The following is a 17331-nucleotide window of genomic DNA, read 5'->3' as shown; positions in this document are numbered from 1 at the left end:
CCCATCCGCCCTTCACACACACATACCCACGCCAACAGAACACACACACTCACCACTCTCTCTCTCTGTGGCTCAGGAACTTCGTGCTGAAGCACTGTGTGTTCCTACTGAGAAACTGGGAGAAGATGAGGGAGAAGCAGGAGCTGTTAAAGAGGGAAGGCGAGAGGGAGGCCAGTGGCGGCCTGTCCATCTACACACGCTGGGGAGGAGTCATCCGCGACGACGGAAACATCAAGTCAGGTGTGTGTGTGTGTGTGTGTGTGTGTGTGTGTGTGTGTGGAGTCAAAGGTGTGTGAGACCCACATGTGCAGGAAAACAGAACTAGACTGAATAGAATAATCATTCTATACTGAACAGAAATATGAACAGGTAAAGTGTTGGTCCCATGTTTCATGAGCTGAAATAAAATATCCCCAAAATGTCAAACATTTTGTGCAGAAATTAGTTTACATCCCTGTTAGTGAGCATTTCACCTTTGCCCAGATAACCATCCACCTGACAGGTGTCCACCTGACAGCAGGCTAACTGCAGCAATGTCCACCAGAGTGGTTGCCAGAGAATTGAATGTTCATTTCTCTACTATAAGCCGCCTCCAACATTGTTTTTGAGAATTTGGCAGTACGTCCAACCCGACCTCACAACCACAGACCACGTGTAACCATGCCAGCCCAGGACCTCCACATCAGGCTTCTCCACCTGCGGGCTCGTCTGAGACCAGCCACCCGGCGAGCTGATGAAACTGAGGAGTATTTCTGTCTGTAATAAAGCCCTTTTGTGGGGTAAAACTGATTCTGATTGGCCCATGCCGAGTCATGTGAAATCCAGAGATGAGGGCCTAATGAATGTATTTCAATTGGCTGATTTCCTTACAGTTCATATAACTCAGTAAAATCGTTGAAATATATTTTTGCTCAGTATATTTTTATATGCAGGAATGTGCCCGGGGTAAGTTTTCCCAAAAGCTTTGTAAGCACTAAGATAATATTTAATCCTTTCCCTACAATAGACTTATGATGACTTTAGTGCTACAAAGCTTTTCGGAGAAACCCCAGTTCAATCCGGAATATGAATACTGTTTTTTGTATGTGGCGTCAAGGGGAGTGTTTGTGATGGCTTGTCGACTCAATCGCTCTGTGCGTGTGTCCCTTTGTCATCGCAGACGTGTTCCTGACACAGTTCTCGGCGCTGCAGACGTCGCGGTCGGTGCGCACGCGGAGGCTGGCGGCAGCCGAGGAGAACACGGAGGTCACCCGCACCGCCCGCCTGGCGCACATCTTCAAGGAGATCTGTGACATGATCACCAGCTACAAGGGTCAGTGACACACACACACACATGCAACACATACACACATTTGCGCTCGCGCACACATGCAACACGCTCACACACCTTTATTTAACTAGACAAGTAAATTTCTTATTTACACTGACGGGATATAATATTAGCACAATTAATTGGCCTGCACTACAAATTGAACAACATTTTTAACACATCTGATTTGTACATAATACAAAGTGACCATACCATAATAATTTTGATCTAAATGCGCGAAATAAAATCACCATGTCTCAATAAAAATGTTTTTTAAAAAATTGACTATTTTTCTGTGCGTTGATTGGTGCGGAAAAACAGGTCTACTAGGCTACTGTAGGCTACACTACTTTTTTTACGTCAACATTCGTTCAGATCCATTAGCTTGTATCAATAGTATCAAAAGAAAGGTAGATAAGGAACATCTAGGTTTCAGGGAAGAATGTACAGAGAGATATGCGTTCATCTTACCATCTTTTCCCAATGCGAAGCCAGTGTGTCTTATTTGCAATGAAAATGTCACCGTTTGCCAATAGTTCAATCTCAGAAGTCATTATTAATCTAAGCATGGAACTTTCAAGTGGCCCCAGACGGTGGCCCGAAGCAGAAACGTTGAAGCGTTAACTGTAAGCTACACACCCAGATTTTTGGGCTGACATTCTGTCACTTAAACGGGTTAAATCTGCAGTTACAAGGAAGAAGGAAAACCCCTGTGGAGTTGGTGGAAAAACTTGAGGCCTTTACTAGGAAGCTTGAGTTGTTTGATTTGGACTTGTCATCTGGAAGGCTACTGCACTTCAGCACACTGAAGAAACAACAGGCAGAGGGACCAGGCCGCAGCATTGTCACACAGGTGATGGAAGATTTCATCAAGCAGCTGAGGGACAACTTCTCCACCAGATTTGAAGACTATAGCATGCCCAAGGATATCATTGCGTTTGTACGTGATCCTCTCACAGTCCGCCCAGGTGGAGAATACACCTCCCTTGCTAAGAAAACAATACCGTCGCTGGATGAGGCCGCAATTCAAACTGAATTCCAGACATCGAGCCAAATCAGGGATGCGATCAGTAGTAGTGCCGAGTCCTTGTGTGCGTTTTGGGTGGCATGCTCAGAGGAATACAGCACAATAAAGAAACTTGTGTGTGCTAACAATGTTTGGATCGATTTACACATGCGAGTCCTCGTTTTCCTCTATGAACATAATATAGACTCACGACAGGAACCGGCTTTCACTTAAGTCAATCGAGGACTGCCTGCGCATCAAAATCTCATCCATCTCACTCATCCACAAGATCGTGTCCGAGGGGAAATGCAACTTTTCACATTAGGTACAGTAAGTAACTTAGTGGCCTATATGACTGTAGTTTAGCAAATACTAGCTTATTGTGAGTGCCTATCCAAGGATATTTAGTTCTCAAGCTGACAGTATTTTCTGTTTGTTCTGTCTTTACAGGAGCAGGCTATCCCAATACAGACATTCAGACACAGACATCGACATTTTTTCTTTCAATTATTGTTTTATGTAGGATGCTACCTTTTTGACCAGTTGCAGTTGTAATTAGGGCTAATAACAAAAGAAATCCTGCTTCTATTAGGCCATATATTTTCTTATTGTGGAAGGTGTTGTTAAGCCTCATAGCCAGTTAAGTTATTTTATATAGGCCTAGGCTCGGATGAAATAGACTACAATGAAGCACTTTTGTTGTTTGTTTGTAAAGTCAAATTAAAATGAAGATTATTGTTGAAGTTAGTTACTCGACTGGTGTAGTTTTTCTCCATCTGTTGCTGTTCAACACTTGCATAACAAGTTAGCTACAGTACTGAATTTGCACGTGCAAGTCAAGCGCCACCACTACTATCAGTAGCACTGTCAAAGCTGCAAACAAGCAAACACCGGCCATGAACAATGTGTTTACAATACCACGTTGGTAATAAAGCATTATTTGTTTGACCGCAACTTTTGGGGTAGGTAGCTACCTTTAGCTTGGTACCTAGCTAGCACCAATACAACCAGCCTGAAAACAATGGCCAGTAGAAACTGCAGTCATTTTCATTCTTAGCAATGATTTAGGAATCATTGTGAGTAAGTATTAGCTAGGTAGCCACTTGTTGTTCGCCTATTGAAATTGAACTTCAGTTCATGAAAATAAATAGCTATCCAGTTACTTAATTGCCCAAAGCTAATGTTATAAGCAACCAGCTAGCGTCATCTGGCTAGTGAGGCTCCACCGAACCGGCTATGTGTTGTGATGCTAGCCACAATAAGGATTAGGCACAATAGTGGACTTTGCGGTTTGCCTTCAAAATAAAAGTACCTTTTTGAACGTGATGCAGAAGTTTACAATTGGTGGAATTATGCCATATTTAGACTAGATAATGTTAAACCAGGTTGGAATGACACCTACAGAACACAACTGTGAAGCGTTTACGCAAATACTAGCGTTGTAGCTCTTATCGCAGGACTGTGACTGTGTTAAATCACCTCCCCAGTCAGCATATTGTGTGTATTGACCTTCATATTGCACTGTACAGCTTTACCTAAGGATTGGGGATCAATAAAATGGTGTATAAGTCTATGGTAGCCACCCATACTGGTTAAGTGAAATAAATCACTGACAGTGTCACCAGCAAAGCACCATCACACACCCTCCTCCATGCTTCATGGTGGGAACCACACATGCAGAGATCATCCGTTCACCTACTCTGTCTCACAAAGACACAGTGGTTGGAACCAAAAATCTCAAATTTGGACTCATCAGACCAAAGGACAGATTTCCACCGGTCTAATGTGAATTGCTCGTGTTTCTTGGCCCAAGTAAGTCTCTTCTTCTTATTAGTGTCCTTTAGTAGTGGTTTCTTTGCAGCGATTCAACCATGAAGGCCTGATTCACGCAGTCTCCTCTGAACAGTTGATATTGAGATGTGTCTGTTACTTGAACTCTGTGAAGCATTTATGTGGGCTGCAATTTCTGAGGTTGGTAACTCTAGTGAACTTATCCTCTGCAGCAGAGGTAACTCTGGGTCTTCCTTTCCTGTGGCGGTCCTCATGAGAGCCAGTTTCATCATTGCGCTTGATGGTTTTTGCAACAGCACTTGAAGAAACTTTAAAAGTTCTTGAAATTTTCCAGATTGACTGACCTTCATGTCTTAAAGTAATGATGGACTGTTGTTTCTCTTTGCTTATTTGAGCTGTTCTTGCCATAATATGGACTTGGTCTTTTACCAAATAGGGCGATTTTCTTTATACCACCCCTACCTTGTCACAACAACACTGATTGGCTCAAACGCATTAAGAAGGAAAGAAATTCCACAAATTAACTTTTAACAAGGCACGCCTGTTTATTGAAATGCATTCCAGGTGGCTACCTCATGAAGCTGGTTGAGAGAATGCCAAGAGTGTGCAAAGCTGTCATCAAGACAAAGGGTGGCTACTTTGATGAATTTCAAATATATTATGATTTGTTTAACACTGTTTTGGTTACTGCATGATTTCATATGTGTTCTTTCATGGTTTTGATGTCTTCACTATTATTCTACAAATAACAACCCTTGAATGAGTAGGTGTGTCCAAACTTTTGACTGGTACTGTATATTTTCAGCACCAGGCGCTGTTCACCTCCTATTGATTGCGCTGCGTTTGCAGATTTACGTTTCAGCGGCTCCCTATAAAATGCCTGCTTTATTAGTTGACCGTCTCCTGCATTCTCTCTCCTCATGAATTAAGTTAATATGTAACTTTTGCCTTATTTAGGTAGTGTAACTTCCTTCCTGGAACATTGGATTTTGGAATTTTTGCATGTCAGGCCCGATATTTTTTTATTATCATTAAAAAAAAAATATTCATAATTATTTGGGGGGGCTTTGTGAGGCCAAATAGTATTGCTGGCGGGCCAGATTTGGCCCACGGGCCGCCAGTTGGGGAACCCTGCTGTAAGGGATGGCAGAGCTTTGCGTGTACGCGCGTGTGGGTGTGTGCAGCCTTCCCTGTAAACACCAACCACCCCTCCAGCATACACACACTCACACTCTCTCGATCACTTACTCACAAACTTGCGCACACACTGAACTCCTTCCTGTATTGAACACGATAGGAGACAGAGCTGGTTTCAAGCGCAGGGAGCAGCAGGTGTTTATTGGAAGGGACCTTAGGAGAAGGCAGGTAGCTGGGTCCAGGGGCAGGCAGAAGGTCATACACGGTAGGTCCAAAAATGGCAACAGTACAGGCAGGGAATAGGCGTTGTGAGTGATGCGGGCAAAAACTATCCTACACGGCAGGAGTGAAGGACGGGAAAAACCAGTGCTTCGAGAGAAGTGTGTCTCAAAACAAAAGATGCCTCACAGTGATGACGTGCAAGGAACTGAACTAAATATTGTGGGATGATGACATGCAGGTGTGTGAACAGGTGATTAGAATTCCGGTGATTGGGATCTGGACAGTGAGATGGAAAGTGGTCAGAGTTCTGGGGATCTACGTGTTTGGGAGTGTGAGCTGGACGCAGACGTTACACTTCCCATGAACTTCCTAGTCTCTAAACATCCCTGGTGCTTTCAGAGAAACTGCTGGTCAAATGGCAAAGACATGACAAAGTCAACACTTCTGTGTAACGCAACCCAGTCTCAACAGGACTCAGTCCATGTGCGTGCACTGACCACTACTACTGGCTTACCTGTTTGGCTTTTGCTTCTACAAACATCTGCTGTTGTAGATCTGATTCAAGTGTGCAGACTCATTTTTCCCTGAGTATATTTATGCACTATAAAAGTAGAAGGTACTCTGCTGAAGATAATCTCTCTTTCCATAGACTCAGCTGGTCAGACCCTTGCTGCTCCACTGGTAAACCTACCCTCAAGAAAGCGGTATGTATTTGCGTGTTTGTGTGTGCATGCTAGCTCTTTCGCCGATGTTTACTGTATGTGGGTGTGTTGTGCAACGCTTTGTGTGTTATCCAACACTCTTGTCTCATGAATCCAAACATGATAACGATCATGCTTGGATTCATGAGACAAGAGGCACAGTTTTGACTCTCACCCCATGACTCGTGTTTGTGTGTGACCCCAGGAACACGCAGTACTATGAGAAGGTGTCAGACCCGCTGGACCTGAGTACCATTGAGAAGCAAATCACCACAGGGCACTACAAGACCGTGGAGGCATTTGACACTGACATGCTCAAAGTGTTCCGCAACGCAGAGGTGGGTCTCCCTCAACCCTCCTCCTTATTGGATATACACAGCCACAGATCCTTTACACACACACCTAAACACAGAGGACTTTTTTTTACACACACCTACACACAGAGGACTCTTATTTACATTTGTGTTGTGTGGAGGCTGTGTGAGTGCCACTCAAATCCTTTGAAGGGTACTCAACCCTATAGACAGGTGGGTTATTTAGCAACAAAACCCAATGTGTGCGCAACCGTGGATCAAAACAGGCGGGTTTGGCTTTAGAATCAAAGGAGTGTTGACAACATGTAAACTATATTTCCTCTCCAAATCATTATTGAAAATATGCATACATTTGCACAATGAGCACTTGTCTCCCAAATACCCCATTACAGTTGGTGGTTAGCTAGCTACCAAATATTAGCATAGACGTGACGAGTTAAAACGTCTCAAAAGTAGACATGGTATCAATAACAAGACACAACAAGCTGATACGAGCCACGATTCCCCACATGGCAGCTTCTTGCCATTGTTGCTATCTGTCTGAAAATGTATAATTTTGCAGGGGCTTAGAATTCTAAGTGGGATTCTGGAAGTCTGGTCGAACTTGTTTAGGTTGCTGTGGCGTAAGCTGGTCTTTTACTCCACTTTACAACACACAAACTGTATTTTCCAAATTCTCAACGTCATTGCCCTATGCTCCCTCCATCCTAGCAGAAATACTACGGGCGGAAGTCGTCAGTAGGGAGGGACGTGTGCCGGCTGAGGAAGGCCTACTACGGCGCGCGCCATGAAGCCGCTGTCCAGATTGACGAAATCGTCGGAGAAACAGCCAGCGAAGCGGACAGTTCGGATTCGCTGGAGCGAGACCATGCCCATCATCACCACCACCACGGAGGGGGCTGGCCGGGCTCACACGACAAGGACGATGACATCATCCGCTGCATCTGCGGCATGTACAAGGACGAGGGCCTGATGATCCAGTGTGAGAAGTGCATGGTAAGAGATCGCGGGACACAGCCTAACATTGCAGGCTCCGAGTTGTGTTGTTGAAGTTTAACCTGTTGTTGAATGTTAGCTTAACTGAATATGGATAAAACTGAATATCAGTTCCTTACTGAATCCATGAGGCAATATACAGTTTGGATTCCAGGCTAGTTGAATGTAGTGGTACTTGCCTGAAGATTCTGAGTGAATGGCGAGTGTTTGTACCTGTCAGTGGAAGCAATGTTTTTGAGAGCACGAGTTGATTGTGGGAAAGATTACTAAGTGTGGTAGTCTAATATATTGTTAGCGTTAGTTTTGGCTGTGATTGTAGTGTCAGGGTAAACGGTGATGCGTCTGTCTCTCAGGTGTGGCAGCACTTTGACTGCATGCGGCTGGAGGCAGAGGTGGAACACTACCTGTGTGAGCAGTGCGACCCCCGACCTGTGGACAGGGTGAGTGTTGCCCCCCTTAACCTAATCTTAATCACACCCCATGGTCTATAGAAACCAGAAGTTGGAACCAGTTCAGGGAACAGAACAGAAAACTCAATAATTTGGTGTGGGGGGGGGGGGAGAATCAGAACTGGGAACGAAAGTGATCTATACTATTCCGGAACAGAACCGTTATTTTAAAAGCATGGGAACTGGTTAATAATGTTATTTTACGTTCTGGGCATTTTCCAGTCCCACCAAAAATGCAACAAAGCACCTATGCAAAGCCCTCACTATGTCACTCAGAAACGTATTCCAGTGTCTGCTGCCAGCAAAAAAATCTTTGCTACTGTGTCTGTGTAGGCTACCAGCCCCTTCCTCGCCGGAGCATAGACTAATGTAGCCTACTGACATTACAAGCGTGATTCTGAAATTAGGGAGAGACATTTTTAATGAGAGATTAACCTTTTCAATGATAGTTAAGGATACTATAGTTATCACATTTCACATTGAATTTATTAACTACAAAAAGGTAAGATATGTTTTTATTTCTGGTGCCTCTCTGTGTAACGGATGTGAAATGGCTAGCTAGTTAGCGGAGCGGGTACGCGCTACTAGCGTTTCAATCAGTTACGTCACTTGCTCTGAAACCTAGAAGTAGTGTTGCCCCTTGCTCTGCCGCGGCCTTTGTGGAGCGATGGGTAACGATGCTTCGTGGGCGACCGTTTTTGATGTGTGCAGAGGGTCCCTGGTTCGCGCCCGAGGTCGGAACGAGGGGACGTACTAAAGTTATACTGTTACATCTGCACACACACGTTAGCTAGCTAACTAGCTCTAGTACAACATTAAGCCAACTCTCGGGAAGGTCAAAAACATTCAAAGTTCCTTCATAAAAGCCACTCCTGCGTAGGTATAATTCTGAGGGGCCTGATTCAGATAATGCATGTCATAACAAGAGGCCCAGCACTTCAAGCCAAGCCTCTTCCTCCACCCTCTCTTGCTCCCCACCCTTGTCTGTCCAATGTGTGTAAACAACTATAGCGTGCCCGCTCCATAGCAAGCTGCTCTATCTGCACTGATTGGTGAAGTAATTCAATGTCGAGCTAAATGTTTTTTAAAAATATATGATTTCAGAGGTTTAAAAAGGAATAGAAAGGAATGATATAAACCGTGACTTTATTTTTGTGTTCGAACCGGTTCTAACTTTATTTTGCTGGTCAGAACAGTGGAATGAAACTAAATGATTCAGAATGAAACGATCGGGGAAATAATTTTGCTTCCAATCCCTCAAAGAAACCCACTGGAAGGTCACAGCTGGGTTATCAGATGATGGGTGTTTCTCAATATTTTTATTTTTATTTTTTTCACCTTTATTTAACCAGGTAGGCTAGTTGAGAACAAGTTCTCATTTGCAACTGCGACCTGGCCAAGATAAAGCATAGCAGTGTGAACAGACAACAACACAGAGTTACACATGGAGTAAACAATAAACAAGTCAATAACATAGTAGGGGGGAAAAAAGGAAAAAAAAGAGAATCTATATACAATGTGTGCAAAAGGCATGAGGAGGTAGGCAATAAATAGGCCATAGGAGCGAATAATTACAATTTAGCAGATTAACACTGGGGTGATAAATCATCAGATGATCATGTGCAAATAGAGATACTGGTGTGCAAAAGAGCAGAAAAGTAAATAAATGAAAACAGTATGGGGATGAGGTAGGTAAATTGGGTGGGCTATATACCGATGGACTATGTACAGCTGCAGCGATCGGTTAGCTGCTCAGATAGCAGATGTTTAAAGTTGTTGAGGGAGATAAAAGTCTCCAACTTCAGAGATTTTTGCAATTCGTTCCAGTCGCAGGCAGCAGATAACTGGAAGGAAAGGCGGCCAAATGAGGTTTTGGCTTTAGGGATGATCAGTGAGATACACCTGCTGGAGCGCGTACTACGGGTGGGTGTTGCCATCGTGACCAGTGAACTGAGATAAGGCGGCGCTTTACCTAGCATAGCCTTGTAGATGACCTGGAGCCAGTGGGTCTGACGACGAACATGCAGCGAAGGCCAGCTGACTAGAGCATGTGATAAACTGCATCCAGTTTGCTGAGTAGAGTATTGGAAGCTATTTTGTAGATGACATCGCCGAAGTCGAGGATCGGTAGGATAGTCAGTTTTACTAGGGTAAGTTTGGCGGCGTGAGTGAAGGAGGCTTTGTTGCGAAATAGGAAGCCCGACTCTCGATTTGATTTTGGATTGGAGATGTTTGATATGAGTCTGGAAGGAGAGTTTGCAGTCTAGCCAGACACCTAGGTACTTATAGATGTCCACATATTCTAGGTCGGAACCATCCAGGGTGGTGATGCTAGTCGGGCGTGCGGGTGCAGGCAGCGACCGGTTGAAAAGCATGCATTTGGTTTTACTAGCGTTTAAGAGCAGTTGGAGGCCACGGAAGGAGTGTTGTATGGCATTGAAGCTCGTTTGGAGGTTAGATAGCACAGTGTCCAAGGAAGGGCCAGAAGTATACAGAATGGTGTCGTCTGCGTAGAGGTGGATCAGGGAATCGCCCGCAGCAAGAGCAACATCATTGATATATACAGAGAAAAGAGTCGTCCTGAGAATTGAACCCTGTGGTACCCCCATAGAGACTGCCAGAGGACCGGACAACATGCCCTCCGATTTGACATACTGAACTCTGTCTGCGAAGTAGTTGGTGAACCAGGCAAGGCAGTCATTAGAAAAACAGAGGCTACTGAGTCTGCCGATAAGAATATGGTGATTGACAGAGTCGAAAGCCTTGGCCAGGTCGATGAAGACGGCTGCACAGTACTGTCTTTTATCGATGGCGGTTATGATATCGTTTAGTACCTTGAGCGTGGCTGAGGTGCACCCGTGACCGGCTCGGAAACCGGATTGCACAGCGGAGAAGGTACGGTGGGATTCGAGATGGTCAGTGATCTGTTTGTTGACTTGGCTTTCGAAGACCTTATGCATACTACTCTTCTCCACACTCATGTTCCGCGTGCATTTTTTGTGAACGCTCTCTTGAGTGCGTTCTTGTGAGGACGAGTGTGGATGAAATATTACATTTGAGTGGCACTCGCACTCCCCCTACTGTATTACGTCACGCTTCACCTCCCCCATTCGCTGAACGTAATAACCTGCACTAGCCAGCTAGTTTAACAGGCAAAAACTACCTAAAGATAATGTTATGCAAGGTAGATGACTGTCAGTTCTTCATGGTTAGCTAGCTAGCCAGTTCGCTCTATTGACTTACAATGGGCTTGCGATCTACGCACACTAAAGTGGGTATTGTAGGCAGGTAAACATGCCAAAATGAGTACTGTATGTATTTATTAATGTATCAAGATAAAATATTGCAATCAGGCAACATATGAGATGTGAATGGGCAACATCTCATTCCGAAGTCTGGGTTTATTTTCTCCTCTTGAGCTCAAATAATGTCCGCCATTAATTTCAATAAACTTTTAATAAACTTTCATACTTTGATTTGGAACTCATTCTCCTACCCTCCCGTGCTTCAATTTGCATGCTCATACACGGTAGTATGCATATTGCGAAACAGCCCATGAGAGATGTGTTCAGTCAGTGAAGAAAAAGGTGATATGCACATCCCAAAACTAAGATAAGTGCATTTAACAGTCACAACACACTTTACAGAAAGTGTAAATAAAGGGGCAATATGCAGTTGAAACTAACAAAGCTTCACCCTGCCACTGATTTGGAAAACAGTGGAGGGATGGGGGTGTACAACCAATCTCAAATGTATACACAGAGCTATTGATTCAAGGACTGACCATCCATGATATCAAATGTACAGTTTTAACCATGTTTTGAGGCTATACGGTATTTGTTTACAATTACATTGCTTACCAACAATGGAGTAAGACTTGCTTATATTTTGGTTTCTGATAGGGAATGACAGTTGAACTAAGCTCATAAGGCATTTCATAAGTTATATTCTTCAAGAATCAATGGGTATATAATCAGTAATTTACAAGTCCAAAAATGGATGTACCAATCGCAGATTGCTCCTTGTAAATGTATCAGGGAATAGGGTGCCATTTGGGACATTGCCATTGTTGTTTCAGGCACTCCACTCCTCACAGGTGGTAATTTCAAAGGAATGCTTTCTTCTTTGTTTCAACTTCGTGTTTGATCTGATGTCATATCCTGTCCCGTTGGTGCTCCAGGAGGTGCCAATGCTGCCCCAGCCCAGCTACGCCCAGTCTGGCTCAATCTACTACATCTGTCTGCTGCGAGACGAACTGCTGCTGCACCAAGGTATGGATGGGGACTATAACCATGCCACCTATGCCCTATATAGTGCACTACTTTTGAACAGGGCCCTGCTCAGAAGTATAGGGCTCTGGTCAAAAGTAGTGCATTATATAGGTAATAGCGTGCCATTTCGGACGTAACCACATGTATGAGGCCACATCAATGTTGTAGTGTGTTTTTGTGTCAGTTGCACAGCTTGCCACGTGGAATAATTGTTGTATAGCAACTTGGGGTGTGATAAATGTGCCTTATACCGGCTTCCCGAGTGGCACAGCGGTCTAAGGCTCTATATCGCAGTGTTGCGGCATCACTAAGGGGGTTCGATCCCAGGCTGTATCACAACCGGCCGTGACCCAGCGTCGCCCGTGTTTGGCGAGGCTTTGGCCCGTGGGGGGCTTCACTTGGCCCATCGCGCTCTAGCGACTCCTTGTGGCGGGCCGGGGGCCTGCAGGCTAACTTCGGTCGTCAGTTGAACAGTGTTTCCTCCGAAACATTGGTGCAGCTGGCTTCCGGGTTAAGCGAGCAAGTGTTAAGAAGTGCGGCTTGGTCGGTCATGTTTCAGAGGACGCATGACTCAACCTTTCCCAAGCCCGTTGGAGAGTTGCAGCGATGAGACAAGATCGTAATTACGAAATTGGGGAGAAAAAAGGGGTCATTTAAAAAACATTATGTATAAATAAAAATCATGATAATGTTATGTAACCTGTCTGACCAGGTGACTGTGTGTACCTGATGAGGGACAGCAGACGCACCCCAGAGGGACAGCCAGTCAGGCAGTCCTACCGTCTCCTGTCCCATGTCAACAGAGACAAGCTAGACATCTTCCGCATCGAGAAACTCTGGAAGAGTGAAAAGTAAGGGAGGGGGGAGCCCCATTGAGCCAGCGCTGAGCACCATCAGCCATTTCATTGCCGTCTTTTTTTCCTCTGACTCGCTCTTGTCTCCTTGTGTGGGTGCCCTGTAGGGGTGAGAGGTTTGCCTTTGGCCATCATTACTTCAGGCCCCATGAGACGCACCACTCGCCCTCGCGCCGCTTCTACCACAACGAGCTGTTCCGTGTGCCACTCTACGAGATCATCCCTCTGGAGGCCGTGGTCGGGACCTGCTGCGTCCTCGATCTCTACACCTACTGCAAAGGTGAGGCTCACGCACGCACACTTTGTAAGGGAGTTAAAAACAAACACACTGCGCTAACACACATCATTACCTCGCCTGACCCGTGGTGCGTTTTTTTTCTTTTCGTTCAGGACGGCCGAAAGGAGTGAAGGAGCAGGACGTGTACATCTGCGACTACCGCCTGGACAAGTCGGCGCACCTCTTCTACAAGATCCACCGCAACCGCTTCCCCGTGTGCACTAAGCCCTACGCCTTCAACCACTTTCCAAAGAGGCTGGCCCCCAAGAGAGACTTCTCAGTAAGAGGGTCGAAGAGGGGGGGCGGGGTGGGGGTTGTTTGTATTGAAGTTTCCGTATGTAGTTTTAGTGAGGCTAGTTTGATGATGTAGTATTGATATAAGGTTCCAAGAGGTTGATTGGGCACCAGTGGCGACTGATATGTGCCTACCATTCTTTTCGTGGGTGTTTTTGCAAACCGTTAGTTATCCTAAGAGAGAAGATTGGGGTCCAGCTTTATACACAGTTAGTAAAACAAGTTGTTAGTAATCCCAAAAACGAAGTCCCGTATGAGCAACTTGTAAGTCAAATTAAAAGAGCCTTTGTTCCTTCCCAACCTCGCCACAGCCGCACTACGTTCCGGACAACTACAAGAGGAACGGGGGGCGTTCGGCCTGGAAGAGCGAGCGGCCCAAAGGAGTTGGAGGGGCCTGTGAGGACGACGCTTCCCCATGCGACCAGGGTGACGACTTCCGTCCGGAGAGTGAAAATGGAAGAGTGGTGGCGGGGGACATGGACACTGCCCATGAAGAACCCACACTCCCTACCGCTGCCCAACCCACGCGGCCAGATGGGCCAAGGGAGGGAGAAGAGGAGGAGGCGGGGCAGGAGGTAGAGGAGCATAGGGAGCTGGAGGAAGGTACGGCAGAGAGAGGAGTTGACGTGCTGGAGCTCCTCCCCTCCATGTCTTCCTCACCCCTCCATCACTCCGGACTGGGCAGGAGGGAGGCGCAAAGGGATCGGCTAAACAAGATTCTGCTGGATCTGCTACACAGAACACCCAATAAGAACGGTGAGCAGGCAATGAGGAAACGGGTATTACGACAGAGGGGTGGTTTGATGAAGAATGGAAACTGTTGAATTGATGAGGGGGAAATATCGGACAGGTAACTTAATGTGTCATTGGTGTTTGGTAACTTCTCTCTCTTCTTCCAACAGCCATAGATGTCACTTATCTTCTAGAGGAGGGTTCAGGACGGCGATTACGTAGACGGACACTTGGATTTGGAGACTTTGTGGTTAGAAAATGATGTTGCCACTTACCTGGCAAGCACATTCCCCTTTCATTTACTTGGGAGAGGTGGGGGGGAAATGGAAAGAGGGAAGACGACATTTACAAAGAAAAGGTGACCACAAAGTGAAAAGGTTGGTCCCCTTCTCTGACCCCCCTTCGGGTGGTGTCCCCTCTTCCCCAACCTTTCATCTCAAGTGATGAAACAACTCAACAAATAAACGGTTTGAAGCATTGCACTCAGCAGTCGTGATCATTGATAACGGTTTTGTAGGGGACCCAAGGACTTCTCAGGAGGGTGGACCCAGACTTATTGAAGTACAATGCAAATGCATATTTTATTTTTACTTTTTTTACATAGGAAAATGTACCCCATGCACTTAAAAATGCGCATTGAACATATATTCATCAAAGACAGCCCTGTTACTTGGGACAGAGAGACAATTACATAGGTGTCACATTATCCATACATTATCCATACATGGCTCATCAGTGCAACCTTGAGTCAATTATTTTTGATGAGCAAGATAAAGGAACAAAGTGGTACTGAACATGGCTGTGGCATACAGCCATAGACTCATATTGACTTCGCTTTTTTAAACAACATCAAATGGGAATGAGAACACTGGAGACTGGCGCCCCCTAGTGAGACTAAGTGGTGATGACAAACTAAACGTAGGTTTAATGTACCAGAACTATGCTCAGAGGCTATGCAGTGTACAGTAAGCATACACTGTTGACGATGAACTAGGAGAGAAGCAGCAGGAACGAGGTTGGTCAACTGCACTTTGGTACCATGGATATTGTTGGCGCTCTGTAATGTATCAACAAGACACACTAACACAGTATTGGATGATGCAGTCTGAAAAGCAAGTTAATAAGTATATTATCTTATATATATATATTATATATATATAGGAACAGAGAAGGAAGGATGGGAGAATGGCTGGTGGTCTCTGGGAAGATGGAGTGTACGCTTTTGGTCAGTCAAGTGTCTTGTTCGGTTTGTGAGGCAGTCCACTTCACCCCTCTTTCTGAAGTACCTGATTCACCAGCTTAACTAAGTCAGGTGGCGGAACACTGGCTCTTACTGTAACGCCTTAGAACGCCGTGATCCCTGACTGCCTTGCGTGAGTGTGTGTATATGCACATTTGTGTGTCAGTAATCTGCCAGAATTCTTGAAGAAAAAAATTAAAAAAAAATTAAGGGCTTGATGGCAATTAACATTTTATGGGAAATTATGGAAAGATAAAATGTATCGTGATGGTCATATTTTCATATATTCTGTGAGGGGTATTTGTTGGGAGGGAGGGAATTCTAGCTGTACATTTTATTCTTCAAATGTGTTCTGGTTGCCATGGAGAATACTTTTAAATAATTTGTGTGATTTGATGAGATTTCTTTTTTTCAAACGCTTCTGTTTAAAATGGAACTTTGACCCGAAATGTCCTATCAAGATGGACTGACAGAACGAGAGAGTAAAGAAACTGACAGAAAGAGGACAGAAAGTTGTACAGTGCCAAGTTATGTATATACAGACTGGGATAATGTGAGAAGTGTCTCCAAAAGCAATATCTTGATAACAGATTTTGTGTATTATTGTATTGTACAGAACTCAGACCCATATGTATTATTATAATGATTGTCTGCCATTTGTATTACTATAATCGAGACACTTAAGCTTGAAGGGGAAAGAAGAGGTGTTTTTGTCCAGTAAAATGTACCACAACTGTACTAATGAATGGCATAAGAACTTCACCTGAATTTTTTGTTCCCTAAAAATGAAATTCATCTATGTACTGCATGAGCGAGAAGAATGTCAAACAAACTTCATAAAAGGCATTGGGACATAACAGTGACTGAAAATTACATCTGTCGCTGTAATAATGAATATCAATAATTTTACTTTTGAGGAGAAAATATGCTCCTTGTTTTTGCTGCAAAGTGTTGAACACTAAAAAAACAAACCAACATTTAAAAAATTATGATATTATGAGAGATGACAGAAACAGAAGTATAACTGTCAGCTAAATATGTTCTTCCGTTTTGGTTCTGTTTTTGTGATAGCGGTCATAAATATGATGCTTGTGCTTGTAGGCTATTTGTGTGTTTTGTGTGATTTGTTTAGTTATTTTTAGACAATCACAAAATAAGATGCAAGCATTGTAAATGGACAGACTGGCAGACATTTTGTGATGTGTACAGTTTGTCAACTTCTTCCACTCGTTAAAAGTTTGTAATTATGATTCTAAAGTCATGAAAATACTGTTGGTTTTTACTTTTTGTTTTATATTCTATTTGGGTTATTTTTGTTTGTTTTTTAAATAAAAAGCACTACATTATTGTGAATGTTTATTTTGCCTTGACTTTTTGATCATGTTTAAACGTTTAATTGTGTTCTGGATTTCCTTAATATAATTACATTTACATTTAAGTCATTTAGCAGACGCTCTTATCCAGAGCGACTTACAAATTGGAATCAGGTGAATTTATAAGCAGGGGTGTAGAAAAGCAGTATGAGGGTCTGTTCCCAGGTTTAGATGATAGGTGGCCGCCGGTGCATAACATACAGTTGAAGTCTGAAGTTTACATACACCTTAGCCAAGTACATTTAAACTCAGTTTTTCACAATTCCTGACATTTAATCCTAGTAAAAATGCCCTGTCTTAGGTCAGTTAGGATCACCACTTTATTTAAAGAATGTGAAATGTCAGAATAATAGTAGAGAGAATTA

The 17331-nt window shown here is 44.1% G+C and overlaps 1 protein-coding gene across 5 annotated transcripts in view; it reads left to right on the top strand.

The window, feature by feature from the left end:
* Positions 1-16946, top strand: part of LOC129819499 (histone-lysine N-methyltransferase ASH1L-like) — a 46217-nt gene extending 29271 nt beyond the window's left edge. For 3 of the 5 annotated variants that reach the window (XM_055875806.1, XM_055875807.1, XM_055875809.1), the window contains 12 exons: positions 77-240; positions 1160-1312; positions 6115-6169; positions 6372-6504; positions 7192-7476; positions 7830-7916; positions 12106-12196; positions 12909-13047; positions 13158-13330; positions 13441-13607; positions 13933-14377; positions 14524-16946. In XM_055875806.1, the coding sequence (XP_055731781.1) occupies positions 77-240; positions 1160-1312; positions 6115-6169; positions 6372-6504; positions 7192-7476; positions 7830-7916; positions 12106-12196; positions 12909-13047; positions 13158-13330; positions 13441-13607; positions 13933-14377; positions 14524-14615 (1984 nt within the window). In that variant the 3' untranslated portion in view covers positions 14616-16946. The remainder of the gene's footprint in view (positions 1-76; positions 241-1159; positions 1313-6114; positions 6170-6371; positions 6505-7191; positions 7477-7829; positions 7917-12105; positions 12197-12908; positions 13048-13157; positions 13331-13440; positions 13608-13932; positions 14378-14523) is intronic. The other 2 variants (XM_055875810.1, XM_055875808.1) reach the window with 1 other exon arrangement.
* The last annotated feature ends 385 nt before the right edge of the window (positions 16947-17331 follow it).

This window comes from Salvelinus fontinalis, chromosome 22, assembly GCF_029448725.1.
Source record: "Salvelinus fontinalis isolate EN_2023a chromosome 22, ASM2944872v1, whole genome shotgun sequence".
NCBI classification, from domain to species: domain Eukaryota; kingdom Metazoa; phylum Chordata; class Actinopteri; order Salmoniformes; family Salmonidae; genus Salvelinus; species Salvelinus fontinalis.
This window is presented reverse-complemented; position numbering and strand designations above follow the sequence as displayed.